Below are 17,958 nucleotides of genomic sequence, written 5' to 3' on the forward strand. Positions count from 1 at the left end.
GTCCTCCGTTCATCTGGCTCCCAATCTATCACAGCTGCAGTAGCGTGCAATTTCTCATCCTAGTGCCTTTTCATACACCAGTGGGGGACTGTGGGAGTAGGTATGACTCACTATGTCTAGGTTATCCTAGGAAGTCAACAGATGCAGGATCAAAAGATAAACAATCTTCAAAATATTTTCCACTAGGGCGTACTGATGGCCTACCTGAATTTTAATTTGTTAAAATCAGAGTAAAATAGCACAACATTGTGGAGAGGCATAAACAAATTATACAAATGAGCTTGAGAACACAGGTACAGGACAGTTTCCAAGGTTTCATTGTAAGTGGTTTTACCAGAAGGCTATTATTCCTCTTTTTAAAACAATTTATGACAACACCAGTGGGTTCAGGGATAGACCACAATAAGAATGGCTGGTTCTCACCAAAAGGTATTGCCTCCAACAAAAGACAGAAGACTGGGTTATCTTCACTGCCAAGATACAAGTTAGATGATAGTGTAGCTGAACATGCGTCCTCAGTGCCCAGACCACACTGGTGAACAAGTTACTTACCTTCGGTAACGCTTTTTCTGGTGGATACAGTATCTGCCTGTGGATTCCTTACCTTATGACTATCCCCCTGCACCAGCAGTCCGCAGAAATTTTTCCTAGCTCTCCACGCCGACGAGGTCGTCACAATGCTATGGCGCCGCAGGCGGCTCCGCATGACGTCACTGGAGCCATAAGAGGGCTACGTCGGCGTGATGATGTCAGTTCCACCCATTTGTTCTGTGCCTCCGAGGCGAACCGACCATAGAGACAATGCATACATAGTACACAGTATTCACACAAATACACATAGTGTAAAGTGAAAAAGGAAGGCAAAAGAAAGCAAGCATTTCCTATAGGCCTACACAAAGGCAAACCGAGGTAATACAAAATGACAATGTGAAGCAACATATTAACCAAAACCTCTTTTAAGGTATAAAAGGGTGGACAACGGGGAGGCGGGTGGGTCAGTGAGGAATCCACAGGCAGATACTGTATCCACCAGAAAAAGTGTTACCGAAGGTAAGTAACTCACTGGTAATCAGTAGGTTTTCAGGGGGCACCTCTAAGGTGCATTGTTTAATAAATCCATCATTGGCATCAGTGTGCGTTGACTAAGACGAGATGCTTGATACCAAACATCTGTGGGTACAGTGAAACCATCACGTAGCTGGGGAACTCTTAACAACGAGTGTCCAGCCCATGTACTCATTATGGCTTCCCTGTGCACTTGTGGTGTCTAAGTGGCATAGCCGTCCATCATGGCTGCTCGGAGATGAAGCTCCTAAGTAGCCCAACGCCACGGCAACCGAGCGTGGCACTTCACCGCACCAAATCCAGCTGGAAAAACTCTCTACCGACATCGGAGCTTTGGGTGCTTTTGCTGCTTTGGGCGCCTTTCCACCCAACTGCTTCGTTGCCGAGTAATCAGTAAACTTGCCAGACGATCGTAACTGGGAGTCCTCCAAGATGGCCGTGTGGACGCGAGCCATAACGGCTCCGTAGTCAAACTAAGTCTACTTATCAACACCACCAACCTACGGACATTAAATGAGCGGAAGTGCACCTGTATTGAGGTAGAGACTGCTCCGGTCTTTTCTGCAGTGCTTGGGATGAAGTTATGGAGCGCTGGCGGACAAGCGATGGAGGATCAGACGAGAGGCTGCTGGTTCTGCCAGAGATCCGCCCGTAGCTGCGGGACCGGAGGTGTGGAGCAGACTTCGCGGGTCTGGCGTCCCGGCTCTGCTCCTGGACACAGGCCGTACCTCGAAGCCTGCTGGGACCCCCTGCTTGTGGCGACCTAGTGAGTGATTGCGGCGCTGGGCAGCAGACACGACGGGCCCTATTTCCTGGGGGCGCGAAGTGATCAGTCGAGGCGATGGAGGCTTAGCGGGGGAAGAGGCGGTCACCTGATAGAAGCGGAGGGCACCACACCGGATACCCCTTGCTGGATGGGGTCCCCTCGCGGCCTGGACGGCACAGCATTGCAACCACCTGAGAGGCAGTAAATTCAGAGATCGCCTGACTTCAACATGGCGCCCGCGGCAGACGCCATGCCTCGTATGGGCACTCGGGCCTCTCATACAGCTACAGATCTACAACAGGGGAGGAGTGGCACCCTATCTCCACATCACTAGGGCACCTTACATCACATAGCTCCAGCAAGTTGATAGGGCCAATTGAATATATATGTGGAGGGGGGCCCCCCCTGCACTTTGAGAGTTACCGGCAAATTGTTACTGGATGTCTCTAACTCCAAGGTTAGAATCCCTGGCCTGACACCAAGATGGCTACCACAGTTTTCACTACCACCGGACTCCAACCAGACCTTGATCACATCCCCCATCGGCCTATATGGTAGCCCCAGCTCCCTCTCGGATTTTTTTACTCCCTCCCCCCACCTCCTTCTTTTACCTCAACCCTCGTAGCCTATGTATCTATTAAAATCTGTTTTTCCCCGAACGTTGAGACATGAGCAACATGGCTGATGCCCGGTGGAGTTGCTAGACAACTAATGAGGAGATTGGCCCTGGTTTCCCCCTCGACCGTCAACTACCCAGCCGGACATTGGACATAGTTCTCCCTCGTCTCCCTGCTATGACTCCTTCTTTCCCTCCTTTCCTACAAATTCTCTCAACCTCGTTAATTTACTGTACCTTACTACGCTATTGTAACTGATCTAATTTGTAACACAATGCTCCTCTGTTATAGCGCTCGGATACCTCCGGGTCTAGCCAGCTCTATATATTCCTTTTGATGTACCCTGTAATGCAACAATCCTTTAGTTAAGCGCTCCGATACCTACGGGTCTAGACATCACTATATAACCTTCGCATATCAAATAAACTAAAAACTGGTTTTCCTGAGTAACATGGCTGATGACCGGTGGAGCTGCTAGACAGCTAATGAGGAGATTGGGCCTGGTTTCCCCCTTGACCGTCACCTACCCAGCCAGACATTGGGCACAGTTCCTCCTCGTCTCCCCGCTATTACTCCTTCCTCCCCTCTCTCCTACGAATTCTTGAAACAGATGCTCTTGTATCTGATGTAACTTTTAACACAATGATCCTAAATGTAAAGCACTCCGATACCCTCTTGGGTCAAGTTCGCGCTATATAAAACTTTATAAATAAATAAAACTTGTTCTTCTGATGAATACATCTGCCGGTGGATTTCTCACCTTATGAATAGAATCCCACAGCAGTCCCACTCCCAGAGGAGGGTGTCCACCCTTCTATACCAAAAAGTCTTGCAAAACAGAGCGCGGAAGAAGTAGCCGATTTAGCCCTGGTGGAGTGAGCTCAAATGCCTTCAGGAGGCTCATTACCAGCCAAAGCGTAGCAGATCTTGATGCACAAGATGATCTACCTGGATAAAGTGTGCTTGTGCACCACCTTGCCCTTCATGCGTCTAACGTAGCCCACAAAGAGCTGATCGTCCTGTTGCAAATCCTTCTTTCTATCCAGATAGAAACTAATCGCCCTCTTAGGATCCAATCGGTGAAGCCTCTCCTCCTCCTTGGAAGGGAGAGGGGGGGATAGAACGTAGGGAGGGAAATGGACTGTCCCAGATGGAAGGGAGTTACCACCTTAGGCAGAAAAGCAGCCCTGGTCCTGAGGACCATCCAGGGCAACTATGCATAGGTTCAAAAGGAGAACCCATCAAGAAAGTTAAAACCAGATTTAAATCCCACAGGGGCATAATGAAAAAAGTAGGTGGAAACATGTTAGTAAGCCCCGTAATGAACCTTAAAACAATCGGAGATTTAAAAAAGGACGGCTGATCAGGCAAACAAAGAAATGCTGATAAAGCAGACAAATATCCTTTAACAGTAGCCACAGAACAACCCTGCTGGGCCAAATACAACGAAAAACAAAGAACATCAGAAAGATGAGCTTCTAAAGGATCAATAGACTGCTCTCCACACCATTTAACAAATTTAGACCACCTGTAGGAGTAGATAGACTTGGTGGAGTATCACCTGGCCGATAATATAACATCCACTGCGTCAGGCGGGAGAGAGAAAGAATTCAGGTTGCCCTGTTCAATCTCCAGGCATGAAGGTGCAGGCTCTGGAGATGGGAGTGTAGAACCTGCCCCTCCGACTGCGAAAGGAGGTCTACCCTGAGAGGGAGACGGAGCGGAGGGTGCGACGAGAGGTAAAGAAGGTCTGTGTACCACACCCTTCTTGGCCAATCCAGGGCGATCTATATAACTTGGACTTGGCGAATCTTCCTCAGAACTCGAGGAATCAAGGGTATGGGAGGAAATGCGTCAAGGAGTTGTGAACTCCAACACAACTGAAATGCGTCCCCCAACGCTCCCTGTCTCGGAAACTGGAGACTGCAGAATGACAGGCAGTGCGCGTTCGAGAGTGGAGGAGTTCCCCACGTCCGGAAGATGTGTCGAACTACCTCCGGACGAAGCCTCCACTTGTGGTCGGCGGAGAACTGCCAACTGAGACTGTCCGCACGTATGTTCAGCACCCCGGCCAGTTTTGCCAACAAACACATCCGATGGTCCTGAGCCCAGGACTAGAGCCGCAACGCCTCTCTGCAGAGACGGTACGACCCTACTCCTCCCTGCTTGTTGACATACCACATCGCGGCAGTGTTGTCAGTCAAGTCTTGGACCAACTGACCACGAAGGGAAGGGAGAAAGGCCTTGAGGGCCAAACGTATCGCCCGCAATTCCAGAAGATTTATATGAAGCAATCTTTCCTCTGGAGACCAAAGACCCTTGATCTCCAGACCCCCCAGATGAGCACCCCACCCTAGGGTAGAGGCATCCGTTATCACTGTGGCCACCGAAGGAGGAAGATGAAAGGGCTTTCCTTGAGACAGATTGCCCTCCACGCTCCACCAAGACAGATCTGCTGCAGCTTCTCTGGAGATCGTGACTGACACCCTGAGATCTCCATGGTGCTGATACCACTGCCTGCGGAGACACCACTGATGTGCCAGAGAGCATGGTTGACCAACAGAACGCAGGAAGCGAACAGACTGAGCAGGCGAAGGACCTTCAGAACCGGAACAACCGCTCCATTGTAAGACAAGGGAGTCATTTCCCGAATGTCGAGAATTCTTTGTGGAGGCGGAAAAGCTCGAAACAGTGGTATCCAGTACTGCCCCTATGAACAGGTTGCGCTGTGAGGGCACCGGGTGAGACTTGGGTACATTTATCGAAAAACCCAATTTGTACAACAGCTGGATTGATACCTGCAGATGATGACGCACCATCTCTGGCGACTCTGCCTTCAGAAGCCAGTCGTCCAGGTAGGGGAAAACCGGGATCCCCAACCCCCTGAGATGAGCAGCAACCACTGCCATCACCTTGGTGAAGACTCGAGGTGCAGTAGTAAGACCAAACGGAAGGACCGCAAACTGATAGTGTTGCGAACCAACAGTAAAACGGAGATACTTTGTGTGCGACTTCAGGATTGGGCTGTGAAAATACGTATCCTGTAAGTCGATGGACACCATCCAGTCCTCTTGTTGCAGCGCCTGAAGAACCTGCGCTAGGGTGAGCATCTTGAATCTCTCCTGTTTGAGAAACAGATTCAAAATCCTGAGGTCCAGGATAGGACGTAAACTGCCATCCTTTTTGGGAATCTGGAAATACTGGGAGTAGCATCCCTGACCCCTTTCCTGCTCCGGAACCACCTCTATCGCACCTTTTTGTAACAGGGCAAGAACTTCCTTTTGAAGGAGAAGTCAATGATCCTCCGTGCAAAACCCTAGGCAAGGAGGGTAAGGTGGAGAGAATTCCCTGAAGGGAAGGGCATACCCATTTGTGAGAAAGTGGCTCTGTATATACTGTTCCTTAATAGGTACAGGGTGTACAGAGTCCACAGACCCCAAGGGTTTAACAGAGGTTAAAGTTAGATATAACCTTACTCTCCAAAGTGGTAGCCTGGTCGAGCAGTAAGGCAGTATCAGAGGACAGTGTAAAGCATTTGTTGTACACACTCAGTCAGCAAATAGTTCCACACACTCAATAACTGAACTCTAGGCCAATGGTTTGTATATAAAAAAATATATGCTTGTTTTATTTTAGAACCAACACTTGGAATTAAAATATACTTTCTCGACAGGAGATGTTTCATAAAAATACTTTTGTATATGCAATAGACTTTTTAGTAAACAGTTACAAGTAGTTGCAGTAGGCAACCCTATTTCTAAACACAATACATTGAGCTCAATGATAAATTCAAATTATATGCAACAGATTACTTTTTAGATTACTTCTGTAATTCCAGGCTTGGATCCTAGATCCAGTCCTGGGTCAGTTCTCAGACTCAGCTGTTGAAAGTCGACTTTGGTACTGTAATGATTTTTAACTAATATTTAGCTATTTCAAAAGTTAGCACTTAGAAAACATTTCAGAGCAAACAATCAATGATGCCCTATGGAAGGAAAAGTAGGTTACAGGTACAGTAGGTTATCGTTACTTTTGTAATCCAGTACTGGGTGTCTAGACTCAGTACTGGGACCTTTATCCAAAACAGGTAAGTAATTACGTTTTCAGATGTTATACGATTTTTTATGAATATTTAGAAATTGCAGAAATCAACGCTTAAACGGAAATTTCACAGAAAAACAGTCAATGGTTTCCTATGGAAGAAAAATGAGTTAAAGGTAAGTATAGTTGTGGGTATTTTTCAGAGTCAGAGCTTGGCACCAAGATCCAGCACTGGGAGCTCACCTAAGAGCAGGTGAGTAAATTCGTTTTTGGTACTCGGCTGATTTTTGGTGAATATTTTGAGTTTTGAAAAGTCCACACTTAGAAGAATTTCCAAGAAAAAGCCAGTCAATGTTACGCTATGAGGAAAATGAAGTTAGCGGTTTAAGGGCAAGTACTCGACTGGCAGAGTTGAAGTTCTGGGCATAGACTCAGGGGTCCCCCAGTGTCAGGTAGGTACAGTCAGTTCACCCTCAGCGGTTTCAGGACGGCCGGGTGCAGAGAGAGTTAGGCCCAATGTTATCCTATGAGGGATAGGGGGGCCTGGGTTGGTGGCTGCTGTCGGGCAAGCCACGCGGCTGTGGGAGCTGGGCTCCTGGTCACTTACTCAGGGCAAGTGGGAAAGTAGGTTAGAGTAGAGTTTTCACTGCCAGGGCCACTCGGTCGGCTGGGTGCAGGGTGCTTTTGAGCCGTCAGGCGCTCAATTGATTTCTATGGGAAATCTCCGGTTTGGAAAAAGACTGCAGGCTCGGGGACGAGGACTCTTCAGGTGCCACCACCACTTCGAGGGGTAAGTTGGGTAGTTGGAGGATAGGTAGGTAGGATTGGGCACAGAGGGGTGCAGGGGTGCCTTTTGATGTCGGAAATCTTACCCTCTTGTTGATCGAGGTTGGGGTGGCACTCTGTTCTGAGGCTGCAGGCTTCTTCAGGATAGTCGAGGGGGGTCCTTGGGTGCCGGACTCGGGGTCACAGTCGCCGTGGGGTCGTCCTCGTGGGTTTAGTTCACTCCGGCCAGGCTTGGCGGGTGCAGAGTGGGCTGGGATCGCGGTTCCGGGCTGCTGCCAGGGGTGAAAGGTAGGTTCTGAGTAGAGCCTCTACTCATGGGAGTCCCAGGGGATCAGAGTTCAAAGGTAGCCAGGTCCTCCGGGGTTTCTGAGGTTGCTGGCCACAAGAGATGCCGGGTTTGGAGCAGGAGCAAGTCCGAGGTCGACAGGCCGGTAGGGCTGGGGCCAAAGCAGTTGGTGTCTCCCTCTCCTTTGCAGCTGCAGGGCAGGTCAGGTCTTTTTTTCTTCTCGCTCTTCTTGTAGTTTCAGAATCTGGAATCTAGGGAAGGAAGGTTCAGGGTGCCCCTAAATACTAGATTTAGGGGCGTTACAGGTAGGTGAAGGCCAGGGACCAATGGGTCCTTGTCCTGGGGTGGGTACACCCCCTATCCTGCCCCTCTCCTGTGGGAGGGGGGCAGTAGCCTAATCCGGATAGGGTAGGGCCTCCCATCTTCAAGATGGCGAGAGCCCGGAGATGTGCTTCACCTCGCCTACCCCACCTGAGGGGTGGGGTGGGCAGGCTGGCACATCCCCTGTCCTTGTATGGGGTTTCCGGCCAAGCTTCCCGCCAGAGTGGGGGGTTGCAGTGGCCTGGGGAAACTCCTAGAGGCGGCAGGCCTTTGAAGCTTCCCTTTGCTCATCCTGGGGGAGGAGATCTATCACCTCACCCAGGATGTGCATTGTTGCAGGCCCGGGAGAGCAGGGGCTCTCCCACCCAGGGGTCCAGCAACGTGTCTGCTGTGTGGCAGCCTGGGCAGCCTCAGAGCAGACGTGGATTGTAGGTTAGTTGTAAGGGGGCATCTCTAAGATGCCCTCTGGGGTGCTTGGTACATTAAATCTCACACTGGCATCAGTGTGGGTTTAATGAGCTGAGAAGTTTGATACCAAACTTCCCAGTCTTTAGTGTTGCCATTATGGTGCTGTGGAGCTCGTGTTTGACGAGCTCCCAGCACCATGTACTCTTAAATGGCAGCACTGCACTTACGGTGCCCGGGAATGGACCTGGGTACTGTAGGGGCACAGGGCTCCTGCTCCTGTGCCCACACCATGGGCATAAGGCACCCAGCCAGAGGGGTGACTGACATATGCCTTGGCAGTGTGGGTGTTGGGCATGGCACACAGGGATGTGTGCCATGTCGACTCTTCATTTTGTCCTGCACCCAGACACTCAGCCTGCAAAGGCAGTGTGTGTGTGTAAGGGTACAGGGCCCCCAAGGGTGGCACAATGAGTGCTGCAGCCCTTAGGGGTCTTCCCTGGTCACAAGGCCCTGGGTACCTAGGGTACCATTTACTAGGGGCTGACATGTGGCCAGGGTTTGCCAATTTGGAGTTTGTGTGTTTTAAGGAAGGAACATAGGCCCTGGGCACCTGATTGGCAGGAGTCCAGGGTACACGCAGTCAAAGTACATTCAGCAATTTAGCAAAAAGTGGGGGCATACCATGCAAGAAAGAGGGCACTTTCTCACACCATTTTCTACCAGATCTAGAACCCAAAGGTACGAAGTGATCGATTTCCAATCTAGTAGAAAATGGGTAAGCCGACCTCCCATGGGACCTACATGATCCAGGATGGCTGATCTAGGGCTGCTTTCCTGCATTACTAGGAGGGGCTGGGGAGGTAGAGGAGGAAGACAGCTGACGCCCGGTTCCATCGAATGCGACCTCTGCCCTTACCCCTATAGGATTTGTACAAGGGTTTTTTTTGCTGTTGCTTCTGTGGCTGTCTGTAACCACGAAAGGAAGACTTTCCGAAGCCACGGTACCGTCTATAGCCATAACCTTTTGCCTGAGACTGCAGGCCCAAAGACTTCGCTGTGGCCTTACTGTCCTTAAATCTTTGCAGAGCAGAATCAGCTTTCTTTCCAAACAGTCTAGACCCATCAAAAGGCAGATCAAGAAGGGCAGCCTGTACATCGGGAGAGAATCCAGAAGACCTCAACCACGCATGCCTTCTTGTTGCAATGGATTAACCCATCACCCTGGCAACCAAATCCACCATGTCCAGGACAGGCTGGATGATTTGGCGAGCCGCAGCTTGTGAGTCCGCCAGCACCTCACTCAGATTTCCCCTATCCTCCCCAGACAATTTAGGAAGAAGTTGTATGGCAGAGTCCATAAGGGCATGAATATATCTACCAAAAAGACAAGTGGTATTGGTAGACTTCAGAGCCATGCTAGCCGATGAAAAGACCTTCTTCGCAGATTGTTCCAACTTCCTCAAATCCCTGTCCGTAGGAGCCTGCGGAAAAGCACCTGTGGACTGCTTGGAACATGAAGCCTGCACCACTAAGCTCTCAGGAGAGGGGTGGGATGAAAGAACACCGGATCCCCTGGAGCAGGTCTATATCTTCTGGACACCGACCTTGAAACTGCAGGAGCAGAAAGTGGGTTGCGCCACACATCAAGGATTGGCTCAGTCAATGCTTCGTGGAAAGGCAAAAGTGGTTCAACCACAGAGGACAGAGAATGAAGCACTTCTGTATGTAAATTAGGCTTATACTCAGCCACAGGAAGCTGCAAATTCAAAAGTTCAGCAGCCTTCCTTATATGGCAAGGTGCAACTTCTTTCGAGGGGGAAGCCTTCTGAGAAGCAAAGTCCCACTCTGGGGAAGTATCAAGTCCACTTGCCTCAAACAAATCTTCCGTATCATAAACTTCTCCTTCCTCCATCTCTTCAGCTTGGTACTGCTCCTCCTCTAACAACCTCTGCGCTTCTCTACTCGAGCGCATCTTCGGTTGCAGTGTCGGCGGCTCCGGGAGCTGCGTCGAAGGAGGATCTGCTGTAGTAACCAGCGCCGATCGAATCCGAGAAGGTTCACGGGATGGAAGCTGGGGACTGCCCATATGGCGTTGACATCCTCGGAGCCGGAAACTGCCAGGACGGCGTCGTCGGCATAAATGGTACAAAGGGGGCCTGAGGATACTGGTGAGGCACACCCAAAGTAAAAGCCATAGGACCCATGGGACCCGAAGGTGCTCCAGAGGGGTACGAGGCCATGGCGAACACGCCATACATCGCATTTAAAAAATGCGATGGATCCGAACCCGGCGCCGGAAATAGTGGGTACTGCGCCTTTTCAAGATCCAAATGAGGCACCTCTGAAGTCGGAGCCACCGGAGCCACAGGCAGAGCCGCAGGAACCTCAGCATCAGCCGGATTCGACACACCCTCTGGAGTCAGTGAGAATCTCAGCGTTGATGACTGCTCCGGAAATCCCTTGTAAGATGGAGAATAAACCGGAGTCACCTGAGGAGACACTGAAGGGGAAGGAGAGACAAAGTCCTTTTCCTCGAAGTCGATGGGCTGGGGAAGGCGACCTCGAAGCCACAGCCTTCAATGACCAGCGCAGAGAAGCATGCCTCTTCTAATGCTTTCTCTTGGAGTCATGCAACGTCGAAGATTTTGACTTCGATCTTTTACAACCCCTTTTAAGGTCGAGCCTACAGCAGCGCATGCGCTGTTGCTCGACTTTTAGTAAGTGGGATTTAAATGTGCTTCCCACCGGCTTTTGCTGGCCTAATGCTTGCGCTCACGCGAGCGTGAACGTGCACAGCTGCCAGCTTTCCGATTACTTTCACTTTGGGCGCTGCTGCACGCGCACCACTCGCGTGTTTGCCGGAGCACGCGCGCATGCACACAACTCCCTCCGCCTCTCTCTCCCGCTGCAACCCCATCTTTGCATTCCCCGCGACCAATGCTTGTCTACTTCACTCTCTAACTCTCTTATAGGCTTACTGGTTACTCTACCTCACCTTTCACTTCCTCGTTCTTCCCTTTACGCTTTACCTTTTTTTCCTGCCTTACTACTTTCTTCATCTGAACGTCTCTCTACCACTTCTTATTTTGTCCCTCTTTACTGCTCCCGCCTATACTTAGCTCATTGTCACCTCACTACCGGTCTTCCCCATCTGTCTCTCAAACTACCTCCCTCTATACACTATTCCATCTGCCTTATCCCAAAACCACACCCATCTCTGCCTTTCCGTATCCTTCTCTTTAGCAACTTTATGTTTCTCTCTTTAGCTTATGGCACTCCCTACCTCATTTACCCCTAACTTTACTATCAGTTTACCAATCTTTTTACCGCTGTCTTTTGGCTGTTTTCTGCCCCCTCCCATTTCTCTCACTCAACAGTCCGGTCTAGCCACAGAAATAGAGACAGAAGGGAGGAGAAGAGGGACATGACGGGGGTAGAGAATTAAGAAGTAGATGTTCAGGTTCCACCAGATGAAATGGTGAAAATTGTAAGAGCAGTGCTTTGATTTTCACTGTTGCAGCAAAGCATGTTAGTGTGATCGGTGCTTTATTTATACGTATTAACCAATGAAACTGCAATTTCAAGGGCTGTGTGCTTGTGTCTTTTTATATATTTATTTTTTTATAGAGTCCACTAATTAACCACTGCAATAAAATTACCCTTCGTGTATTTCATATAATTGAAACAAAAGCTGGTCAGAGTCTGAATTGAACCTAAAATGTTATTGCGAGAAAACATCTCCATCCAAACACAAAATGGCTTTAACAGTCAGGGTTCGAAAAATCTGAAAAATGGTACTATTCCTGCAGGTCTAGTACCTTGAAAAATCTTCTCAACCTAACAGTAACCTACTTGACCTCCGTCTCTGAAAGCTGAGCAAATGTGACAAGATAACAAGATTTAAAGGCATCTTTATTGCTCATTTGCTTTGTGAGCAATAAAAAGGCCTTTAAATCTTGTTATCTTGTCACATTTGCTCCGTTTTCAAAGACGGAGGACAAAAGTTAGTATTTTTTCCTACTCGCCAGAAAGGTCGAGTAGGACCTAAAAATAGCTCGACCTCATTAAATTTACCTCGCAAATGCGAGCGGTCGAGTGGATTTGTCAAGCCCTGACAGTGCTTCCTAAAGCATTCTTTTAGTACTCTTTTGCTGGAGGACACCAAGTAGCATTGTCTTTTAAATGTCTTTTTCCTGCACTCGTTAATGAAAGTTTAGCATATCTTTCAATATTGCTTGACAACAAAGGTGCGTGAATTTGCAGAAAATGCCTTTAAAGTTGTTCTCGAAAGAGACCCTCAAAATACTTTTTGCCTAGGCAACACAAACATCCGTAAGTTGGCACGGCTCTTAAGGTCCTGCCTGTGGGACGTTCAGCCTATATTCCTTACTCCAAAGCTCCCAGAAGCCCGTCCTTTGATTGTGACAAGTTGAGCTCTGCCCCTTCTGAGTATTTGTGAAGGCACGCCTTTGTACATCACCAGCTGCTTCATTTCCTGCAGCTCTCCAATTGAAACTGAAACGTTTTGAAAACTGGAGAGTCGATCATACTCGTAGAATTTACCTGCGCTTTGTTTGTCATGCTTCTGGTCAAAATCGCTTTAGAGCCTTTCATCTTTTAGGAACAAGTCTGCATTTGTGGTCGAGAATGCATCTGCTGGTCTGTGCTGCTGCCAGTTTTAAAGGTGTGTGAAACTCCAAAACCAATTTTTATCCTTCACAGGTTTGCCATAATGTTTTGTTATCAATTTGCAAAAACTATTTTTTTCCATTTCGTTTTATTTCAGTTTAATTGAACGTGACTGTCTCATTGTTTTTCTTGGTGGTGTTTCATTAAGCTCCTGTATAACCAGGCAAGTCTCTTTTAGTAATGCATGCATTTCCTTTGCCTCTGATTTCTCAAGTGGTAGTTGGAAAATTGAAAACATTGGTGAACCTTAAATTGTATCCAACTAGGACCATTCATTATATGTAACTATTCATGCATATTACTGTATTGTTCGTTTCGGTATACAAGTAGCCTTACATGCGTGCAGCATTGGTCCTCCCAAGCGATACCTACTCTTTTAATGGGAGGGGAGATTAGTCCTGTGGCACATGTTGTCTTTGCGTTATGTTTTCGTTAAGCTTGTTCACAAAGCCGTGGACCGAGGTGTCATTAACTATATAAGCGCCATTCAACCCAACACCCCAAAGAGACAGGTCTTTTATGATGTTATTAAGCACCTCACCATATGTGACTGTGAGGATATCTGAAAGTCCTGAAATCCCAGAACTCGTGGGTTTTAGACCTCAGTGGCCTCAGCATGCCGACTTCCTGTGGTGGGTTAGCACAACCCTCCGCTTCCGGCAGGTGTCGGTTTTAGTAGCCGCTCCGGTCCTAGCTCTTGTGTGCAGCTCACAGAGGAGGAGGCAGGTTGTTAAAACGCTTGTGTGTGATTGCAGGTGCCAATGTCTAACAAGAAACCATGCGGGATGAAGCCCTATGATTATCTTTTGCGGCGCTACTATTTATAGGTTTTACATTAATTGTCATTGCACTTATATCATACATCATTTTCAACAATAAAATGGTTGCAAATTACCTTTAACTATTTATTCTTTTTTTTGCAGATTTCTGCGCTGGGGTGAATATTATCCAAAAAGAACAAGCATTGGGATAGCCAATAGGTCTCGCCTTTGGGACCTTATAAGTGTTTAGTTATCCAGCACAATATCCTTGGTGCAACAACATCAAGTGTTGCATGGCTAAACACTTATAAGGTCCCAAAGGCGAGACCTATTAGCTATGCCAATGCTGGTTTCTTTTCTTGCCTTAGCCATATACAGCGTGGCCTCCTGTTCCTTCAGAGCCTTTGGATTCATCTTCCTGCATGAAGAACAGCCCTCAAAGTTGTGGTCAGACGACAAGCACCAAAGACAGTCCTCATGAGGGTCAGTAATCGACATATGGCCCCCGCATTCTTTACATTGCTTAAAGCCAGACTTCCTCGGGCCGACATGACAAAACAGAGAGAGATACAATCAAAATTACAATGTATCCAGACAAAAGTATGGAGAGTCCAGAAAAAAAATGTTAGCGTTGACAGCGCGGAAAAAAGGGAACGGACGTCATCACGCCGACGTGGCCCTCTTATGGCTCCAGTGACGTCGTTCGGAGCCATAGCATTGCGACGACCTAGTCGGCGTGGCGAGCTAGGAAAGATTTCCATGGAATGCTGGCGCAGGGGGATATTCATAAGGTGAGGAATCCACAGGCAGATGTATCCATCAGAAGTAGTTAATACAAACAGCAAGTCATCACCCTGCCATACAGCCGCTGTGTGTGGATTCTTCATTATTGGCTTCTTCTATGCCAATGATTTCAGCAGACAAAAAGTCCATCTACTCTGCCCTATTGCGGTGGTTTCGGATGTCAAATAATCTTGCACCTCTACCTAGGGATCTGCATATTTCTTCTTCTAAACCTTTCATACAAAATGGATAAAGACATGGAAGATTCAGATATGGATCAAGACATTCTTACTCCAACCTAAGATTTCAACAGTGTGGTGAAAATGTATTTGAACTTTGAGCGAGAAGATTTAAACCCTAGATATACAATCTTCAGGAACTCCAACATCATTCTCCCCGAAAGGAGGAGGTATGTAATAAGTATAATGGTTTACACAATCACCAACACAGAGGGCGAATGTAGTGGAATCCTGTCATTTAAAGTTCAAAACATCAGAGCTTTGGAGGGCAGAGGCACTCATTTACTCAAGGATTCATTTGGCTGAGCTAAGTCAAGTCTGTGGCTTTTACCCTTCTGAAGTCTTGCTTCACTGACAGCTCTGAGGCACTCTCACTAAGCTTAAGCTAATGATGTAGTCATATGACAGCAGGAAGGATTTCAATGCTGTGACTTACCTGAGAAGATGTTCATCCGAAAGGCCTCGTGGGTTTTGCATGCAGATCTTTGGTGACTTCTTTGGGTACTACAATGAAAAAAATATTACAGCATACCAGATGTGAGAAATCAGAAAATTACCCGAATCTAAATGTGTAATGTGTGCGAGAAACATTATTTTACCACGACACATTCAGTCATTAATATTTGTTATTTAGGAGCAGTTGCAGCTTCTTTTGAAGTAGTAGCAACCTGCACGCGGTGGCAGATCTGAAACATGATGGCAAAGCCCTGTGTATTAATACATACAATTTGAAATGGTCACTGAATTCACAAACAAATCAGTGGTATCAAACTGCCTATTTTATTTCACAGGAAATTATTTTCCTTATAGAACATCAATCCAGTGAAATAGGCGTCTCATTTAATGAGATGCCTAGGCTATATCTGATCTTCCTCTCAAGTTAATAATTTTACAAGCATGAAATTGGGACGTATTAGATAATGACAACCCCAAATCGCTGAAGTTTTAGCAAGGCCCTCTTAGTATTCTGTTCGAGAAAAGTAAAAAGAAATCCAGACATTAAATTTGCAGTCAAGGCCTACTTTTAGCTGTTCCTGCAGCTTCAAAAACGCCTCACTCCTACAGACAAAATATTTTTAATAACGCAAAACGTGTTAATAAAACCTGGACTTCTGAACTCTTCTTTTTACTACAAACACTCTACAATTACTGTTTAATAAACATTTCACTTTTGACAAAAGCGCCTTCATCATGACAACTGCAGCCAAATAAACATATCTAATATGACATATTGTATGAAATACATAACAGGTAATATGCAAGATGGTTCAATCTTAGGCTTCAGGTAACATTTATAAACTACTCAGCTTTCGGTCCTATGGTATATTAGGTCACCAATAAGCCCCTCAATGATAATAAAGGACTATACATTAAACTGTAACCTATTTAGTTATGATTGAGAGGAAACCAACGGCACACACAAAATCGATGGTTAAGGAATTAAGATGACCCTTAAAAAATGCTTCATACATCTAAAAGCGGCCTGTATGCCATATTTGGATTTACATAGAGGTAATCGGGGAAGCTGTCAGCGTCCTTGGACCTCCTTGGTTCACAAAATGCTGCAGACCAAAGTGGACTAAGACAGCATCTTGTCTGATACTGCCATAGATGTTTCCTATTTTTTAGAGGGTGAAAAAGGCCCTTGACAGCTACACCGTGGGAGCTGGGGTGGGGGATCTCTCCATCGTTGAGCCGTACCAAACAGCGCCCCTAGATCTTAGGCAAGGCCGGGTGGGACACCATTTAAGACAGAAGTCACCGCTGCTGCTGGGAAGATCGAATGTAAAAATATAATGTAAAAAATAAAACACAGCTTAACGCCCCCACCCTCCTTTCCACAGTTGGGGGGGGGGGGGGGGAGATACATGCCCAACTGTCCTAAGCCATTCAGCAAAGCTGGGGCTGGAGAGAAGAAGAGGAATAAACCCCCACTTTTGATCATAGCAAAGGGATTTAGGGGGTTGGGTCAACACAACCCTCTCCTGCTCCTTGGAAAGGCAACAGATGTTTTCATCTACACCTCCTGCTGCCCGTTTCTGAACAAGTCAGGTGGTATGGGCAAAAAAGTAATTTAGTTTTTGGTTCTACTGCAGGTTAGGCTGGTGAGAAAACTGCATGAGTGAGAAAGTTTAAGGCCCGCACACTTTGCATATTGCAACAACAGCTTTTTGCGGGGGGCCTATTGCAAGTAACAAGAGAGAGGTCAATTAACCTTAGTGCAAGTTTCAAAACTAGATAGGATTGACATTGTTAATTTTCAGGGCCTTCTACCTAATAGCAACTGCATGTGGATCCCTATGTACTAGTGAAAAAGCTAGTTGCATAAACCACACAATGTAGAATTAATTTCAGTGTGCAAAGTCAATGAGAACATGAATCTCAGGGTGCAATATCCAGGATGGTAGGGCAGTACCTCGGGTGGCACGGAAAGATGTAGGGTGACGCGCACGTACTGAGACTCCTGGTCTTCCGCAGTTGCTGGATATAGAGTGATGCTGATTTCCCAGGGGTCTGACCTAGCAAGAAAGAGAGGGAGGTGTGAGAGTAGCAGACAGGAAGGACAGAGAAGAGAAGAAAGTGAGACCAAAAAAGAAATGGGGGCTAGAGAAAGTAGATGGAAGGAATGTAGTTCGAGAGGGGAAAGAAGGAGCAGGGCTTAGAGTAGGAGAGTAAGAAAAACAGACTTTAAATATTGAGAGGGTGGGATGTGAAAGCAGTAATGACAACAGCAGACAAGGAGGAAGGTTGGACTCTAGGATTTAGGGACATGTGGCATCAGGAGGAAAGTTAATCCATACCACAGTCAATTGTCACTTCCTACAGCCAAGCTTCCACCTACCACAATGTTCACTCATAAGCTTATTTTGCCTGCACAAGAATGACTAATTAAAGAATTACATTTGCAATAATGGCTGGTAGTGACTGCTTGGACTCTAGTCCCTGTCTATATGTGGAATATCCACAAATGGTTACATTTTGTGCGCAGCCTGTTCTGGTTTTCGCAGGGCTTGTGTCCTTCTGAACAAATGGGAAACTTTCTTTATTTGTTGTGAGGTAGCTCTGCAGTTTTCTGTCACACTCTACGGCTTTATAAAGTGCATGTAGCATTCACATGTCCAGTTAAGTGGCTAACGCACAGCTCACGGAAAGTTGCTTGAGGCATGTAAAGGGCGCCCAACCAGCCACACTGCAT

General features: G+C 47.3%; 1 protein-coding gene across 6 annotated transcripts in view; it reads right to left on the bottom strand.

Annotated features, from left to right (window-relative positions):
• The window catches only part of RNF25 (ring finger protein 25), a 158,436-nt gene that overhangs the window by 81,680 nt on the left and 58,798 nt on the right, over positions 1–17,958 (bottom strand). For 3 of the 6 annotated variants that reach the window (XM_085618416.1, XM_085618417.1, XM_085618418.1), the window contains exons 3-4: positions 17,179–17,281; positions 15,199–15,266 (exon numbers count right to left, since the gene is read on the bottom strand). In XM_085618416.1, the coding sequence (XP_085474542.1) occupies positions 15,199–15,266; positions 17,179–17,281 (171 nt within the window). The remainder of the gene's footprint in view (positions 1–15,198; positions 15,267–17,178; positions 17,282–17,958) is intronic. The other 3 variants (XM_085618420.1, XM_085618419.1, XM_085618422.1) reach the window with 1 other exon arrangement.

The sequence above is a fragment of the Triturus cristatus genome, chromosome 7, assembly GCF_964204655.1.
Source record: "Triturus cristatus chromosome 7, aTriCri1.1, whole genome shotgun sequence".
Lineage (NCBI taxonomy): Eukaryota > Metazoa > Chordata > Amphibia > Caudata > Salamandridae > Triturus > Triturus cristatus.